Source organism: Cyanistes caeruleus, chromosome 7 (assembly GCF_971803275.1).
Source record: "Cyanistes caeruleus chromosome 7, bCyaCae1.hap1.1, whole genome shotgun sequence".
NCBI classification, from domain to species: Eukaryota; Metazoa; Chordata; class Aves; order Passeriformes; family Paridae; genus Cyanistes; species Cyanistes caeruleus.
The window spans coordinates 22,972,963-22,989,110 of NC_141707.1; the positions used below are offsets into that span (position 1 = coordinate 22,972,963).

Consider the following 16,148-nt stretch of genomic DNA (forward strand, 5'->3'; position numbering starts at 1 on the left):
TTGTTAAGGTTTCTGTTACCATTAACTAGTTGATTTCTAGATGGGAGATTAACTCTTTCTCAGATTTTTAAGTACAGGTTGCATTTTCTCCTGTGATGTAATAAGTTCAGTATAGTTTATAGATACATAAAATCCATTTTAGAAGTTCATTATCAAAGCAGAAGTTTAAAAGAAAAATTAAATCATCTTGTATGCAGTTGTTTTGTACTAGGCAAAGCCCCTCCCCTCAACAGAAATTTGAATATATTTTCATATGTGAAAAGATAGATTTAATACAGTTATTTCCATAGAAGTTCTGTCATGTTTTCTATGAGGACTGGGCTCTCTCTTTGAAAATCTCACTGAAATTTTCTTGCCTACGATTCAACATGTTAAATAAGGAAAAACAGCAACAATGATTCCAGCAGGCCTCTTTTGTGCACTTTTGTGATGTATTTGTGACATACATTAAATGGGATTCCCTTCTGTAGCTAAAGCTTTAATTGATTCTTGGGTTATTGCTGTGTTGATGAAACCAGTGATGTATAGATTGAGGCCTGGGATTTTTTTTTAGCTTGAAACAAAAGCTTTCTCACATGATGCATATGCAGAATTATCATCCAGTATTATCCTGTATATTATCCTGTATGTTAGGGTTTAAGAGTCTTATTTGAAGTTGCCATAGCTTAGTGGGGCCTGAGTGGCCGAGAGACCTAAAGTGTCTCTCTGTGCCCTTGCAGGGTTACCTGCTGCTGCAGAGGGGCTGGAGCAATGTTCTCTCGCAGCTGTGTGCGTGCTGGGGCCCCTCAGCACTGGCACTGTGCACAGGTACTTGCCAGCATACAGAGATGATGCCACTTATGCTGTACACAAAGGAGGAGCTGGCAGGTCATATCTAGCTTTTTATTGTTTTGGGTGCTCCCAAGAGCCCACCAAGTTCTGGGACAAAGCAGGCAACTCCTTTGTGTTAGACTCCCTGTTTGGCTTTGTGTCTAGACAACTGTGATTCGCTGACCACATTATCCTGGTGTGAAAACGAGTAGATAATCAGTGACAATATGTTACAGAGGAGAAATAACCAAATACAAGCACAATCTTGGCCCTCACTTTGATTTAAAGTGCATGTAACTTTGCAATGCTTTTATAGATACTGATTTGCCTTGCTACAATATCATTGAAAAGGGTTTTTTTGTGCCTTAAGTGTGAAATATAAAATCCTACTGTGTTCATCATTATATCTCCAGGTTTCCTGAATGTATAATATATGTTTTAAATTTTTACAACATCCCTGGGAAGTATTTTGCCTGACTATTTTTACTGTGTATAAAAAAATTATATACCAGGGGTTAGGCTATTACTGGTTGTATAAAGGTTGCATCTTTCCTTTCCTCTTACATTTTCTGTATTTCTTTCCTTTCCACAATTTCTTTAGTAATTCTTGACTGTTTCACACCTCACCTCCCTTACCATAGCTACCCTTTCCTTCTGATATATCCACCCCCACCCCAACTGCCTCCAACCACTGCACTGATTTCCCTCCCAGGTGAGACAGTTTTTCTGTTCTCATGCTGCATGTGTAGAGGAAATGTTTGATTAGGCAGCAGCCAGGAAGGAGCTTTTTGTTTCTTCTTGTACCCAAATAATTAATGTGAATACTCTTCTTGACCTGGCTTGCTCAGCTAGCATGCAAATTCTTTGTACTAATGAGAAATGTGCTTTCTGAGCAGCTGGGCAGCCAGTGAGGAAATGTTTATTTTGAAGGTGTGCCACCTAGTTGGGACCTGTGCTTCTTTTCCCTTAATCCGTCAGTGGCTTCTCTGGGATCTGCTGCCTGGGAGCTGCACATTTGCTCAGCATTGAGACTGTGGTTGTTCAACAAGAGGTGTTTTTTTATGTGCTCAGCTTTTGTATCTCCACTCCGATTCTGTCTGGGAACCCTTCTCTTACACCAAGGTTTACATTCAAGAGAAAAATTCAAAGGACATTAAATAAATTCAATTACTTGAAAATATGCAGTACTTTCAGTGTCAGTAGGATGTATAGCCAGATTAATTGGTACAATAAGAGAGAGAAGAAAGCATTTAGAATGTGTTTTTCTACAGTTTGTTTATGAAAGCTTTGCATCATTCTGTTGAAAAAAACCCCAAACTTTCTGTTTTGCGACAAGTTTTACTGGTTTTATTCATCTGGTGCACAGGGTGTTTTAAAGTCTTAAGGTTTTTTCCTACCTAGATATTGGTGGGGGAAAGAGAGGGTCATTATCTGAGAGCTGAATTACTGGATGGAGTATTTCTAGTATTGATTTGTCTTTGATTACATACAGGCCAACCAAGGCAGGAGGAAGGAGAGAGGGGGGGTTGAACAGCTGGCACAGTGAAGTGGTACTTAATGAGGAAAATAAAGTGAAGGCACTACTTAGACAAACATGTCCATAGAAAGACCAGGGGAGACAAAGGGACTTCATTTTTGGAATCGCCTCATATTAAGGGTGACATGAAGGTGACTGCTTTCCATAGAAATCCATCAAAATCTGAAAGGTCTTTATGACAATAGGGACCTCAGGTTCCGCAGTCAGAGGGATCTCATCCAGGAATAGAGCCCCTTACTGGCTAGGATACATCAGTTTTCATGGTGTAGGTTTTTTTTCTTCTATCCCAGTGAAAAGACAGTTTCTTTTCTGTTACAGTATTTCTGCTTTGGGAGTTGTACTCCAACTTTTGTGTTGTGGTGGTACTGACTTGTGTTGAACTTCTGTTGATCTCCTGGTCTGTCTTAGAGGATAAAAGAGTGAAGCTTGCTTTACCTCTGCCTGCAGGCAATCCTTTTTGGATTAGGTACAATAGTCTTGATCAACACAGCCTGGATTTCTTCCATAGCCTACTCAAGAGATTTCCAGGCATGTAAATACATGACATAGTGGACTTCTGTGTTAGATGATTTTGAGTTCTGTATTATATACCACTTCCATTAAGAAAAAAATATTAATTTACATTTGGATTCAGAGCCTATTTCTTGAAGCTTAGTTTTCTGTTTGCAGGTTAACTGATGTACTTTTAAGGAGTTACTACATTTTCCCTTGTTAAAAAGATTATACAGGTCTTTTTATAAACAGAGCTCTTGACTTACTCTTAAGTTATTCACTTCATTAATAGTATGACCCTCAGTTTTGGTGGGAAAATTTACTTTAAATCTGGACTGATGCCTTGCACAACTTTTAAAGAATTTATAAGGATGTAAAACCAATGAAAATTTTTATGATAATTTCCCTTTACAGTCTTAATGATTGAAATTCTATTTTATGTCTTTCAAGTGATCAATTTTCAGTTCTATTTGTAAGGCAAAGTCTGTCATAGTCAAGAAGAGATTTAAGATGTTTTAGGGATAATATTTGATAATATTTTGTAGAAGTTTCTGTGGTCTAATAAATATTATTGTTTAAATTAGATTTTATAAATTTAATGAGAGTCCTTTTGACTTGAGTACCTAACATTCATGATCACCTATTTTTTCTTTCTTTCCTTGATTCTCCTTCCATCTGGTCACTGGAGGCATATTTTATTTTTTTATCTTGTTATATCTTTGTACTGTCACTAAATTCAAACAGAGTTCTCTCCTTCTTTGTAGTGAAGATACTACTTCATGAATGATGAAAAAGAACAAAATTACAGCCTTCAGAAAATAATAAGGATGATCTTCAAGTTTTTCTGTTAAAAATCTCAGTTCTTAGTCAGATTGAGGGCAATGTTCCTCCCATCTTTGGGCAAGTGTGTGAAATGATAGTAGCTTAGTATATTACAAGTAATTTGAGAGATGTAAAATTATTTACCAGCGAATCAACTAGCCACAAAATCCTTTTTTCATGTTTTTTTTTTCATCATGGTGATGTGTGCTCGCTGGTATCCTTTGATGGAGATGGGTGTCTAATTGAAGAAGTCTCAAGTAACTGTTTTTCCAGAAATGGTGTTTTAGTGCCGTTCCTCTGGCTTCTTTTACATTGTGAATTTTCTGGCTCTTTTCTAAAGGCTATGGCATTATGTTTATAATGGGTATGTATTTGCTTCTAGTTTTAGAAAGTTGTACACGAATTTGAAGATATTAATTGCTTTTGTTTTCTTAAACTCATAGAGCTGTGTTTTTGGCTAAGCTGAAAAGAGTGATGTACACTTCTGGAAATCTAAGAGATGCAAAGAAGTGAAGGGGAAGGAATGCAGGCACAGACTAATAGGATATTCCCCTCTCCTGATGCATACTTGATTAAATTATTTATTCCTACTCTGTGACTGGGAAGGATGAAACGCAGAAATTTTTGAAGCTGAATGTCATTCCACGGTGCTGACAAAGTACAGTGTCTCTGGTGGTCTGGACTGAAACAGCTGTTTTCTTCTTGTCTGAAATAGAAAATGGCAGAGTATTATTTGAAAGAAAGAAAATTACTTTTTTTAAACCGACTGCTGCACTTTATATCCTACACTTTTAATGACTGCTTTCTGTGACTGCCTTGCAATTTTGTTTTATATTGCACAGCCACAATGCAATTAATCACTTTCTGCAGCAAGATAGCAATTCAGGCAAAGACTCCCTTGTTATAGGGAACTGTATACTATTGCACATTTTCAGGGAAAGTTGTGTGCCTACAGCAAGGAACAAGGTTAGATTTACTTTCTTAGTTTTGGTTGTGCTTTACTGGTTTTTGGGGTGGGTGGGGGGAGGGAGGACTTTTTCGTTCTGTGTCCCCTGCATGCTCATGACTACTTTTAGTTGCTGTTGCTGTAGGTACGTTTGTATATGTGTATATTTGCAGCTCTATAAACATCTGCCTGTAGGCTGCCCATTCTCATCAGGTGCTTTGTTGTACAAAGTAAATGATTATCAAGTGTAATTTCTGAAAGTATTCCTAAAGGCTCTAGATTTTATGGTGGACACTGATAACTATCATGACTTCTTCAGATGTTTCCTGTGCTGATCTTGCAGTAGTAATAAAAGTGTGACTCTCATCAAATGCTTTCATATGTGGGAGGTGGAGCCTTTAATGGTCAAAAAGATATTTAACTCTCTGCACTGGAGACAGGGACAGGCCTTTCATCAGGGGCACACAGGGACATCTTTCACCCCTTCAGATTGTTCAAAGCCCTGTCCAACCTGATGTGTTGAACCACACCAAGGGTCCAGGTGGGTTTGTTCAGAAGGGTTATGAATTACTGAATTCAAGGCAGGTGATTCCAAGCCAGTAGATGGTTCTGTGACCTCTGAATAAGCATTATTGGCAGACACATTTCTCTGCAGTTCTTTTTCTTCTATCATGTGGCACACCCTGATAAGGCAGTGTGAACTTAGGAGATTTTTTTTTTTTTAATATAGTCACACTGCTAATAAAATGATTGCAAGAAATTTGAATATTTCACTATTTACAGAACCTAGGTCAATAAAACTACCAATTTTGTCTCCTTATTCTTAATCATTGAATTTTTAGGCACATTTTGGGAAAATACAGCTACTTGGTATTCTTACCTGAACTGAAAAGAAATTATTTTTAAATTCTTTATATGTTGTCAGTGACCAGAAGAGGTGATTGAACCAGAACACTACATTTATCTTTGTCTAAAGATCATAATGAAAAAGCTCATAGAAGTCTATTCTTTTTTTCCTGATCTTCAATAATCTTTTATACTTAATTGCTGAGCATTACTTCTCATTGTACAATCAGTGACATCCTTTAAAATGGATTTTCAATCAGGTAAATTGGTTGAAGAATGTATTTCCCTGGCTAGATTCTAGTACTATTAATGGTAATACTTCTTTAATAGTTGTCAATATTTTAGTATTTTTCAATAATCCGATGTGATAGTGTTTCACTGCTGCCTCTTACTAATTTTTCAGCTAGCAATTTGTGTCAGCCAGTGCAGTCTTCATTTTGAAACTCTAAATTTAATTTGTAGAGGGTAAATGTTTCCCCACATGTTCAGTGGGGAAAAATAAATTATGAAATTAGATTAATATGTCAGAATTTTCTTTCCTTTTTCATTCAGCAGGTTTTGCTTTCTTTTAGAGGATAGTGTCATATCTGTTTATTTGTTCATCATTTCCTCTGTGGACACAATAGTAGCAATAACTTGGGGGTTTTGTTTTATAATAGCTTAATCTAATCCAGTTCATTTTTCCTGTCCATAATATTTGTTTACGCAATCTAGAACAGGAGCAATTTTCAAAAGCAAATAAATACGGATAGTAAATGAAAACATGAGATGTGTTTCCAGTTGTCCTTTAGTCTCCAGTGGTGAGGGTTTTGTGCAAGACTGTCCTGTTGAGTTCTTGCCAACTGGATGTAATGTCAGATACATTTGAATGTAGACTTGTCTCACTGTATTAAGCCAAGATAAAAAGGAATGGAGGAGGCCAAATACTTCAGAAAATGTTATGACTTCTGGATTCAAGCCCCAGAGAAAACTACTGCCAAATTTGCCTGGAAGTTCCTTTGTTCTGGCTTGTGATCACATGAATGCCTGAAAATGACTGATAAAGACTGAGAGAATTACCATCGTTCATAGGAAAGACTCAGTGCTAGTGAGGAAAAGTTTCCTTATAAAAATAATTACACTCCTAAACAAAACTGGGCAAAACAGTGTAGTAAATCCAGGGCTTGTCTGTGAAAGAGGCCTGTGGCTATCAAACTAGTTTCACCTTGACACTTTTTAACACTTTAAATTCAAGTAACCTGTTTTCCAAGTTTCTTTCACAATCTCTTTTCCATTTGTCTTTCACTCGTGATAGGAAGCAATTCTGTATTAAACTATTGGTTGGAAGGGACCACAGTGGGTCATCCGGTCCAACCTCCCTGCTCAAGTAGGGTCATCCCAGAGCACATGGCAATCTGTAAAAAAAATCAAATAAATAACTTTCTAAGTAATTGAATCTCCACTAAAACAAAAACAAAAACAAAAAAAACAACCAACCAACCAACTGAAAAATGAACAAATGCAATTTTAAATGCCATCATGGTGTGAAGTGCTCTAACATATTCTCAATTTCCTTCTCATGCTCTTGTGTTCACTGGGAAGCAGATAGTGAACTTTGTCCATGAGCCTGACAGCCTGAAAGTCTCTTGTAGCAACACAGCATTGTGTTTCAGGCTGTTGAACTGAATGGAGTAATTGGTATTGAACTCTCATTTCAGTTCTACAGGCATGTTCTGCTTCTGTGGCTTTTTTAATGGATGTCATTAGTAAACAATTTTTTTCAGATACAAAAATTCAGTAATATACTGGAAGGAGCAAAATTCTTTTTGAAACTAACAGGTGAACCTTTTCAAGAAAATGCTGCCATTCATATCTGTGTTGATGTATGCTGATGCCATTTTCGGCTTTCAGCATGTTTGCAGGAAGCCCTAGAATGGATGTGGGAATTTTGCCTCCGCGTTGCTATAAACTGAGCCAGGTTTTACCAACCATCCGAGTCTGTATCCATTTGCAGAATGGTAGCTGAGTCTTTCTAGGAAATTAGACCAGCACAGTAGACTCAGATTACACTAATGAGGCCATTAAATGAGATATAGGGAGCCTGTCTGGCCAGAAAGAGGAATGGAAAGAGGTCTGTCTGTACTCCTTGCTTTGTCTTTTACATTCTACAGCCAGTTTTCACATTCTGTGTGCTTACATTTGTGGGATAGTTGCTTTCTTCCTCCCCCTGCCCCCCTGCCTTCTTTTTTCCTGTGTTCTCTTACTTGCCAAAAGGAAAAAAAAAATCTTTTCAAGAATTTGAGAGAGGACCTTACATAAGTGGTGTTTTCAGGCTAAAAAGCTCATGACAAAGCACTAACAAAGCACATTGTCTTTCTAAAGTCTTCCAAATTACATATCTGTTCAGTCATGATCTCTGACCATTTTACAGAGATCTTCACTTTCTTAGTGGAAAATCAAAGTGCAATGAAATGGCCAAGTTTTAATATAGTTGTTAGAAACATCTAGTAAAATTCCATCATGTATCCAATGTTACCCATAACAGCAAATAAACTTAATGATTGCTTCAGAATTTTAGCAGTTTTCAGTCAAGGGAAACAATTCTTTCCTACTATAGGTAGATAGGTACTTTTCTGCTATGCTCTAAATGATAATGTTACGAGCTTTATGGCAGATAAAAACCAGACAGTGTACATTTTAACGATTCAAGAACCTTTTTTTTACTGTTTCAAATCTACTGAAACAAGTTTCTTTGCTGTACTGATACTAATTTGTATAATTTTATTATTATTCAGGAGGACTTTCCTAATGTAAAACCTCTTCAGGTAATAAAATTTGGTTTGGGGAACTTTAAAAAGCTCATTCAGTTTAAGTTCCTAATTCACTTTTGTTGTTCAGGGGGAAACTTTCAGCAGTATTTTTTGGAAGCTGTACTGGTTTTACATCATTTATCACTGTTGCTTTGCAGTGGTGACTTGTGGTAGTGGTGGCCCTGTTCTGAAGCAGAACACAAAAAGGAGAATAAAGTTTTGATAACAGGCAAGCAATAACTTACAGCAATTATTCCAGAACTCCACCTATGACAATATGAGCCAGAAGGCTGGAGCCTGCAGCTGGTGCTGAAGGCTGAGAGCTGGTAAAAGAAGCCTGGACTCCTCCATGAGGACTGTTTGAAGACCCAGTGCAAGAGTATGTGTTAGTGACCTCAAACACATCCCATGAACATACTTATGCTTAGTGTAGATTATATAAGGTAACCTTAGCCTCCTGTTGAGCTGGATTTTGAACTACCTACCTTGAAAAGGTGCCATGTACAAACTTTAAGTGATTTACTTTGAGCATTCTGATAAATGTGGCTCAACACATGCCACTTGTAAAAGCCAAAGTAATCAAAAATCCCATGGATGTGGATGTGTGCAGTTTCTTTGCTGTGCACAATGTTTATGTACTTTGAAATATAATTGTGTTTAATTTATTTAGTACTGTATTAATAATTCATTAATACGAACTTGCAGGGTCTGAGCAAGTTGTGCAGCAGTTTGATTTGCTGCTGAGGCAGTCACTCGGGGGAGTAAATGAACTTTCAGGGGGTATATTTTAATGGTTCAGCAATGGATTCCTAGCACCTAGCTATAAAAAAATGACAGAGGCTCTCAATTTCTTTCCCTGTTCCCAGAACTACATTTTGGGGAATCTGGATGTTCCCTCCTAAGGAGTTCAAATAGCTAAAACAAGTTTAAGTGGTGTACTCTGTTTTGTAATTAACAATTATTGAATAATAAGGACTCTATGAAGAAAATAAACTTATCCTTTGTGATAGTTGCCCTTCCTTCATGTGTTCTCTCAGCTAAGGAATGCAAGGAAAATAAACACTGCACAAGTACCATTATTATTTGAAAATATGTGCAGAGAGGATTGTTTCATAGCTTAATCTCTAAGCAGCTACATTATGTCATTATGTTGTATCCACTGAGATATTTCTTTTTTCTATTTATCTTTTCAGCATCAAAACAAGGAGTTAGATATATGTTCATTTCAATAAACAGATAGAAGTAATATTTTAAAGTTTTCATGGTGACTTTGCTATGAATTCGTACAGAAAGATGATCCAAACTTATAAAAATGAAGGTCATTATGTAATTGACTTGATATTATCATCTCTTGTGTCATAAAAAAAGTGTTTTGGAGCAAAGGTCACCAAGCACACATTATCAGGGCTTTGTGATGGAAACTATGTAAAGTCTTAGTTTGTCATAAATTTGTTAATTGATGTATAAATAACAGCAGGAAAGTGAAGAAGTAATCTGGAGAAATGAGGAGGCAAAACCCCAACACACAGATAATGAAACCTTGCAAGATTGAGCACCACAATTTACAAAAACAAATCTGACCCACAATATAACATAAACACAAAAAATGTAAAAATAAGTTTCAGTGACTGGTATAATTTATTTGACTCACAGAAAACTGAACTCATGTCACCAAATGAAAATTCTGAGAGAAATATTTTTACTATAAATACATGAAAGTAAGAAGTGCTGATGGGCTATTAAAGTGAGTAACACCCTTAGTATAGGAGCAAATCTGATATAAACTTGTCTTTAGATTTTAAGAGGAGTTAATAGGCTGAGGAAGCTTTAAATTAGGCTTACTATGCAGGGAGCTGGCTACATGACTTAATTGGACCTAACTAGAAGCAGGGTCTTGACGTTTTGAACAATGTTTCTCTGGTCTGGAAAAATGTCCAAGTAGTCATACAAATAGCAGAAATTCTATCATTGTCAGCATAAAAATGTGTATATTGCATTTCTGGCATGCATCATGTTTCTCACAGTTTTTCCATGCCTTGACAATAGTAAAAACCTCTTACAGTTTATTATTTGCTATGTGTTGGCTCTATTCCAAGTCGGCTGCTTGATGCATGGGGATTGAATTGCTTGTTTGTGAGAACTGAATTTCCTAGATCTGCATGAATGCATTTTCTGACATAAAGGAAAGCCAAACTGATCTGCTTTAAAGTGGTTGCAAATTCTAAAAAATGGGTTTATGTTAGAGAATTCTTCTTTTTTAAGATCAGCTGTAGCATCCTCTTTTAAACCTTTATTATTGCTTCAGTATTAATATTTTTTGATGTCTTCTGTGTATTACCATAAGTTCATAAATTGAAATCAGGGGCTATTGAATTGAAAATAGCTAGTTTAGAATATCTTTGGAACTGATACAGGTCATATAAAACAAGTTTCTTATAAGGAATAGAATCCATTAAACTGAACAGAAATGCATTTTGTCTTCCATAACCATTTATTTTGGTTTTTAAAATTATTTTCATGGACAATCTATTGAGAATGAAATTGCAGACAAAAGAATGACATGGTAAAATATTTCCTTTAAAAATTAGCTATCCCACTTAGTGCTATTGTGTTGGCACAATCTTTTGTTGAGAAATATCAGGGGTGAAATGTAGCATAGGTCTAATCTATTCAGTCTCAAAGCAATAAATAATTCAGAAACCTTTTAGCTCTTATTGATGTTTAGGAGCAGATACATTCTGGATTAAACCTCTGTCCTAAGAATTTTCTGGATTTGTCTTAAAAACTCCTGCTTGTTTTGCAAACAGTCACAGAATTGTGAAAATGATGTAGCAGTAATAAACCCAGCTTATTTTATGTAGAACCTGAAGTCTCTATCACTGCTCAATGGCAATATATTAGTTAATAGAGTCTTAATTTATATAGTAGAATTAAATATCTGTGGGAAAAAAACCAACTTATTTTTTTACATACAGAAATGCATAAAAAAGAGCATAACAAAGAAAATATCTGTAAATTTGCTTATGACTCGTCACATTGGACTGCTTGCCTAAATGAAATTCACTGAACATCTTTACCTGGCTGTCATGATGGTAGCTTCTTATTTTTAATGAAATTTCATACGTGTGAGACTTAGATGTTTTTTGAGACACAGTAGGTTCAGTAGTATGGCTTCTTTAGTACGCTGAAAGCTTTATACAAGTTACTCAAATAACAATATGAAATGTACCATAGCAGAGAGAGCATCGGAAGCAATACTGTAAAAATTCATCACTATGTTGTAGCATATATAGTGGGAAGAGCAGATGTGTTACTTCTACCTCTGAAAAATGTTAAGATAAAAATACTATGTTACAGAAACACATTTTGTCAGTACTGAGGGTTTGTTGCTGACTGGTTTGGGTTTACGCTTGACCATTGTTTTGCAAATATAGAAAAATAGAAATATAAAAATATAGAAAAAATGCATACATATATATGGAAACAGTAAAAAATATATATATATTCATGCTTTTTTTCATTGCCTGGTGGACTCAAGCTTAAAAGCTCAGACTTAATGTAAATTACCCTGATGCTTTTCTTTTTTTCTTTTATACGTATTAACAATATTAACAATATTTCCTAAAAGATCATTTAAAAGTTATTCTTGCTCACTCAACCATATTTATGTTAACATTACTATCTGGTTGTTAACAGGCTCATTTCTGCCCCAGGAGTTTCCTCCTGGTACTGTGCTTCTACAGACTCTGTGGTATGCAGCACTTTTCTATAATCTTTCATTTGTAATTTGAATTTTCTGTCTTGCTTGATGGACAGAGTCTCTAATCAGACTTCCATACAACATAGCCATGAAAGATTAGAAGCCTATTTCTTAACAGTAAGTGGAGAAAATGGGGATTTATATGTTGGGTTTTGTTTTTTTACTGATGGTGTATTATTTAATGTTGGGCTTTCAGAAGGAACTTTGTGGGACTTTTTGGATGGAAGGGTAACAGTTTCTTCAGGATTCACATTAAATATTGTTTTCTGGTCCTATTGTTATTACCTCTTAGTTTGTAATGCAAATGCCATCAAAACTGCAGAAAAAAGACACATTTAAGTCATTAAACCAATCCCGCTTTTTGTTTTTTTTTTTTTATTCCAGTTCTTTTTTGGGTAAAGTGATTTCCATGAGATAACACTATAAGCAGCATCACTTTCTTCCACAGTGCTACAACATTTATTTGCTGTACTTTAAAAAAGTCATGACAAGGAAACAATCACTGAACTCAAGAAGTGTTTCATAGGTGTTGGTTTTTTTTCAAGCAGAGGCTGTGATTATGCTGCTAGCATAAGGCATTCACAGAGGAGATTTGTCATGTAGTGGAAAATAACTTTTTTTTGTTTTGTGTTAACACTGAGAATTGTACTGCAGTCATTGGCTGTGTTGTCTCTAGAGAGAAATGCTGGAGTTCATCTGTGCCCTGAGGGTACCACTTAAGCCTTGCTGAATAAACCAGTGGAATATGAACATGCAGGCGGAAAGATTGGTTTTCATCCTGATAACAACTGCAATAACTCAGAAAAACTGCCATAAGGCTGTAGTGGTATTTGGTAAAATGAACAATCATGAACTTTTAGTTTTAGGCATTATAGACTTCTAAAGAGTAAATTTAGCTGAAATGCAGACAGACATCACAGGGACATTTTCAAGTACATGTTTGATAACAAGTAGTTTCTGTGGGCATTGCATTTGTCAATTTCCAAGTCTATATGCCTAACGTTGACTAGAAAACTATTTTTAAAGTTTTGTAGAGTCTTTATCCAAGTAATGAGAAGATCCTCTAAAAGACTAGCTGAATGTTATGGTATATATTTGCATTCTTGTCCAGTATCTCCCTTGTTTTGTTTTTTTGTTGTTGACATGCTTGTTTCTGAAGATAATCATTAAAACACAAAGTTTCCTAATTATTTCTTATTTCTGCCAAGTGTACTCCTTGTTCATAGGCGTGGTGGACTGGTCAGTGGTGTGTAGATGTGCTGAAAACTGGTATTTTATTCAGCCTGTAAAGAGCAACATTCCTGTGACATGGCAGCACCATATGCACTGCTCCTGTTTTATTTGGTTGTAAGATAGGAGTTGGTCTAATAGCTGTAGATCTTCCTTTCTTGTTTCTTCAGACTCTAAAAGACTTTGAGCAACCATCTAACCATTTTAGATAATAACTGAGTTTGTGTGGACCACTTATAATGGCATTAACTGTTTGCATCAATCATGAAATACAAATTTTATTACAAGTTCTGTCCTCAGAATCTGTAACAGTACATGTAGTACTGGTATATAAAAAGTCATTCCTATATGTTGCAGACTTTTTTTAGGAAAACACACTACTTAATACTGCTACCACCTTGATGTTGGAGAAAGCCCTTACTGAAAAAAAAGTAAATTACATAGACTCAGTTGCTTGCACTAAGGAAATTCTTGTGAATTTTCAGCTTACAAATGAAGAAGCAGATAATACCTACACCTCCGTTTTATGAAAAAAAAACAAACCCAGAGTTGTAAGCTAAATAAATGAATGAAGGGTACCAAATAATACTAGTTTTACCTTAGATAAAAATGAAGCTTATGGAAAGAGATCCTGGTGTTCTTCCTTGGAAGACAGATCTCTCTCCCTTTTTGCTGCTGAAAGTTTCCTGGGTATTTAGAGCCACGGGTGTTTTTCAGCTTCTGAAGGGAAAGTACCTTCAGAGACACAGCTGGCTCTCAGTCAAAGTGTGGCTAGACAGATCTTCAGGTACACTGCTGCTGAGGATTTGAGAAGGATTTGCCCCAAAAAACTAAACAACAATCAAATCTTGCATTTGAAAATGGTGAATGGCTTTAAGATGGAACAGATGAGATTAGGCATTTTTAAATAAATAAGGAAAGGTTTGGCATTCTCAGGCTTTCTTTTCCAGAGAAAAATCATGTCTGTGTTTTCTTGAAGTGCTTAGCAGCTGATATGAAAAATGCCTGATTTCTATAATTATTTATTAGGAAATTTCTCACCTCTTTACTAGTCAGTGTAAAGAGACCTCCCTCTTTTTGAGTCTATTGTGGTATGTGCCAAATGCTTGGAGCCTGTTGTGGCTCAGCTAAAAAAGCAGGGATTTGAAGTCTGTCCATATCCTCAACTGATTAATTTTGAAGAAGAGATGGCTGGCTTGAAGGGTTGTCTGTCCAGGGCAATCTTGTTCCTTCTGCAAAATTGTTAAAAATAGAAAATTTCCTCAACTTACATTAAGTTGACCTATAAGTTGACATAGATGAGGCAGCTATCTGGGATTCACTGTGTCATGGGTTATTTGACTTTGGAGCTGTTACACTTCATGAAAATGTCTACCATCAGTGTTTTTCCTTCCCAGTGCATCCTCACTGCACACACTGGGGTCAGGAGAACCAGCTCACTCTGTGGCTTTTGTGGTGGCAGGAGCCTTTGCCATCACCTAAATCTGCTTTAAGTTTTTTCCTCTTGACACTGAGGCCTGTGGTCACTCTGAGCAGTGGTCACTGTTTCAGGCGGCCTGCTGGACAGGCTCTGTGTGGAGAGCCCTGGGCTGCCTGTGGACAGCACAGCCAGGATGGCAATGCCTCAGGGAAAACACACCTGGAAAAGAGCAAAATGCCACAGGTCTGTGTGAGGAACACTCTGTGAGAGTGTGTGAGAAGCAGCTCCAACTCCAGGGTCAGGGGAACAGCAGTGGAAGGAGGGCTGCAGGTGCTGGAGCAGAAATTCCCTGGAAGCCTGTGGGACAGGCCGTGTTGAAGCAGGTATTTCCCTGCAGTCCTTAGATACCCTGTAGATACCCAACCTGCAGCTGCTGGGGCACTCATTACTGGGCAAAGTGAATATTCCTTGAGGGAGAGGCACTTCCAAAGCCCACGTTGGAGCAACCTTATCCTGAAGCTTTACAGCCTGTGTGAGGGACACATGCTGGAGCAAGGGAAAAACAGGAGGAAGGAATGGCAAAGAAGAACTGCAATAACCAAGCCCCCATTCCACACCTTCCCTATTCCTATTGGAGTGAGTAGGTATAGGAGTTGAGAGTGAAACAGTGAAGTTCACCCTGGAACAAAGAGGCAAAGGGAAAGTTCTGTCAGGATTTATGTTTTTTACTTTCCAATTCTGTTTCAATTGGCAGCAAGTTATTTTGCCCTGAGTCTGTTTTGCCCGTGACAGTAACTTGTAAATTATCTGCTTGTCTTTATTTTAATATGTGGGCTTTTTCACTTCATTTTCCTCTGTGCAGTTCCTTCTGTGGAGCATGAATGAGAGAGCAGCCAGCCAAGGTCAACTCACAATGTTGCGTTTACAAAGGCTACAGCACTTAATGACTGTCAGCAAGTGGGACTGGATTCAGTCTTGTGTCTGTTCAAAAAAGTTGGTTTATTCTGAAGATACTGCACCATTAGGTGTTAACTGTACACTCACTGTGGAAAATATAATGTAGAAACAATAGATTAATGATTGTTGTAATTTAATTAATTAATTATTTTTAATTAATTAATTTTATTATTTTGAAAATACCCTTGGTCTCAAAGAGAGTACTGTAATTTTGATTATGCTGTGCTGTTTGTATAAATCTTAAACACTTTATCTATCATAACTTCCTTAACTACAGATCAGGAAGCCTAGAATGGAAAAACTAAACTTCAGGCCAGTTGCCTTCTGCCTGTGAATATGGCTTTAAATATACAGTGCATTTTTGTAATACATAATAATGTATTATAAACAACAGTTTGGCAATCATAGTATAAGCCACCAGATGGAGTAATGTTGCCATCAGAAATTGAGAGTAATAAAAATAGCATGTTTTTTCTTTCTAGTTTCGTAATATAAATGCAAGGTTTTTAAGGTGGTGTGCCAAAAATGTATTAATCTGT

The 16,148-nt window shown here is 36.6% G+C and overlaps 2 protein-coding genes across 5 annotated transcripts in view; one reads left to right on the plus strand and one right to left on the minus strand.

The window, feature by feature from the left end:
- LOC111932138 (sodium channel protein type 2 subunit alpha-like) overlaps positions 1–16,148 on the plus strand; it is a 63,786-nt gene that overhangs the window by 2,863 nt on the left and 44,775 nt on the right. The gene's annotated exons all lie outside the window — the stretch shown is intronic.
- The window catches only part of LOC111932140 (uncharacterized), an 85,101-nt gene continuing 71,377 nt past the window's right edge, over positions 2,425–16,148 (minus strand). For 2 of the 4 annotated variants that reach the window (XM_086896811.1, XM_086896810.1), the window contains one exon: positions 6,730–6,847. In XM_086896811.1, coding sequence (XP_086752937.1) covers positions 6,816–6,847 — 32 coding nt within the window. In that variant the 3' untranslated portion in view covers positions 6,730–6,815. Of the gene's footprint in view, positions 4,368–6,708; positions 6,848–16,148 lie in introns of those variants that run through there. The other 2 variants (XM_086896808.1, XM_086896809.1) reach the window with 2 other exon arrangements.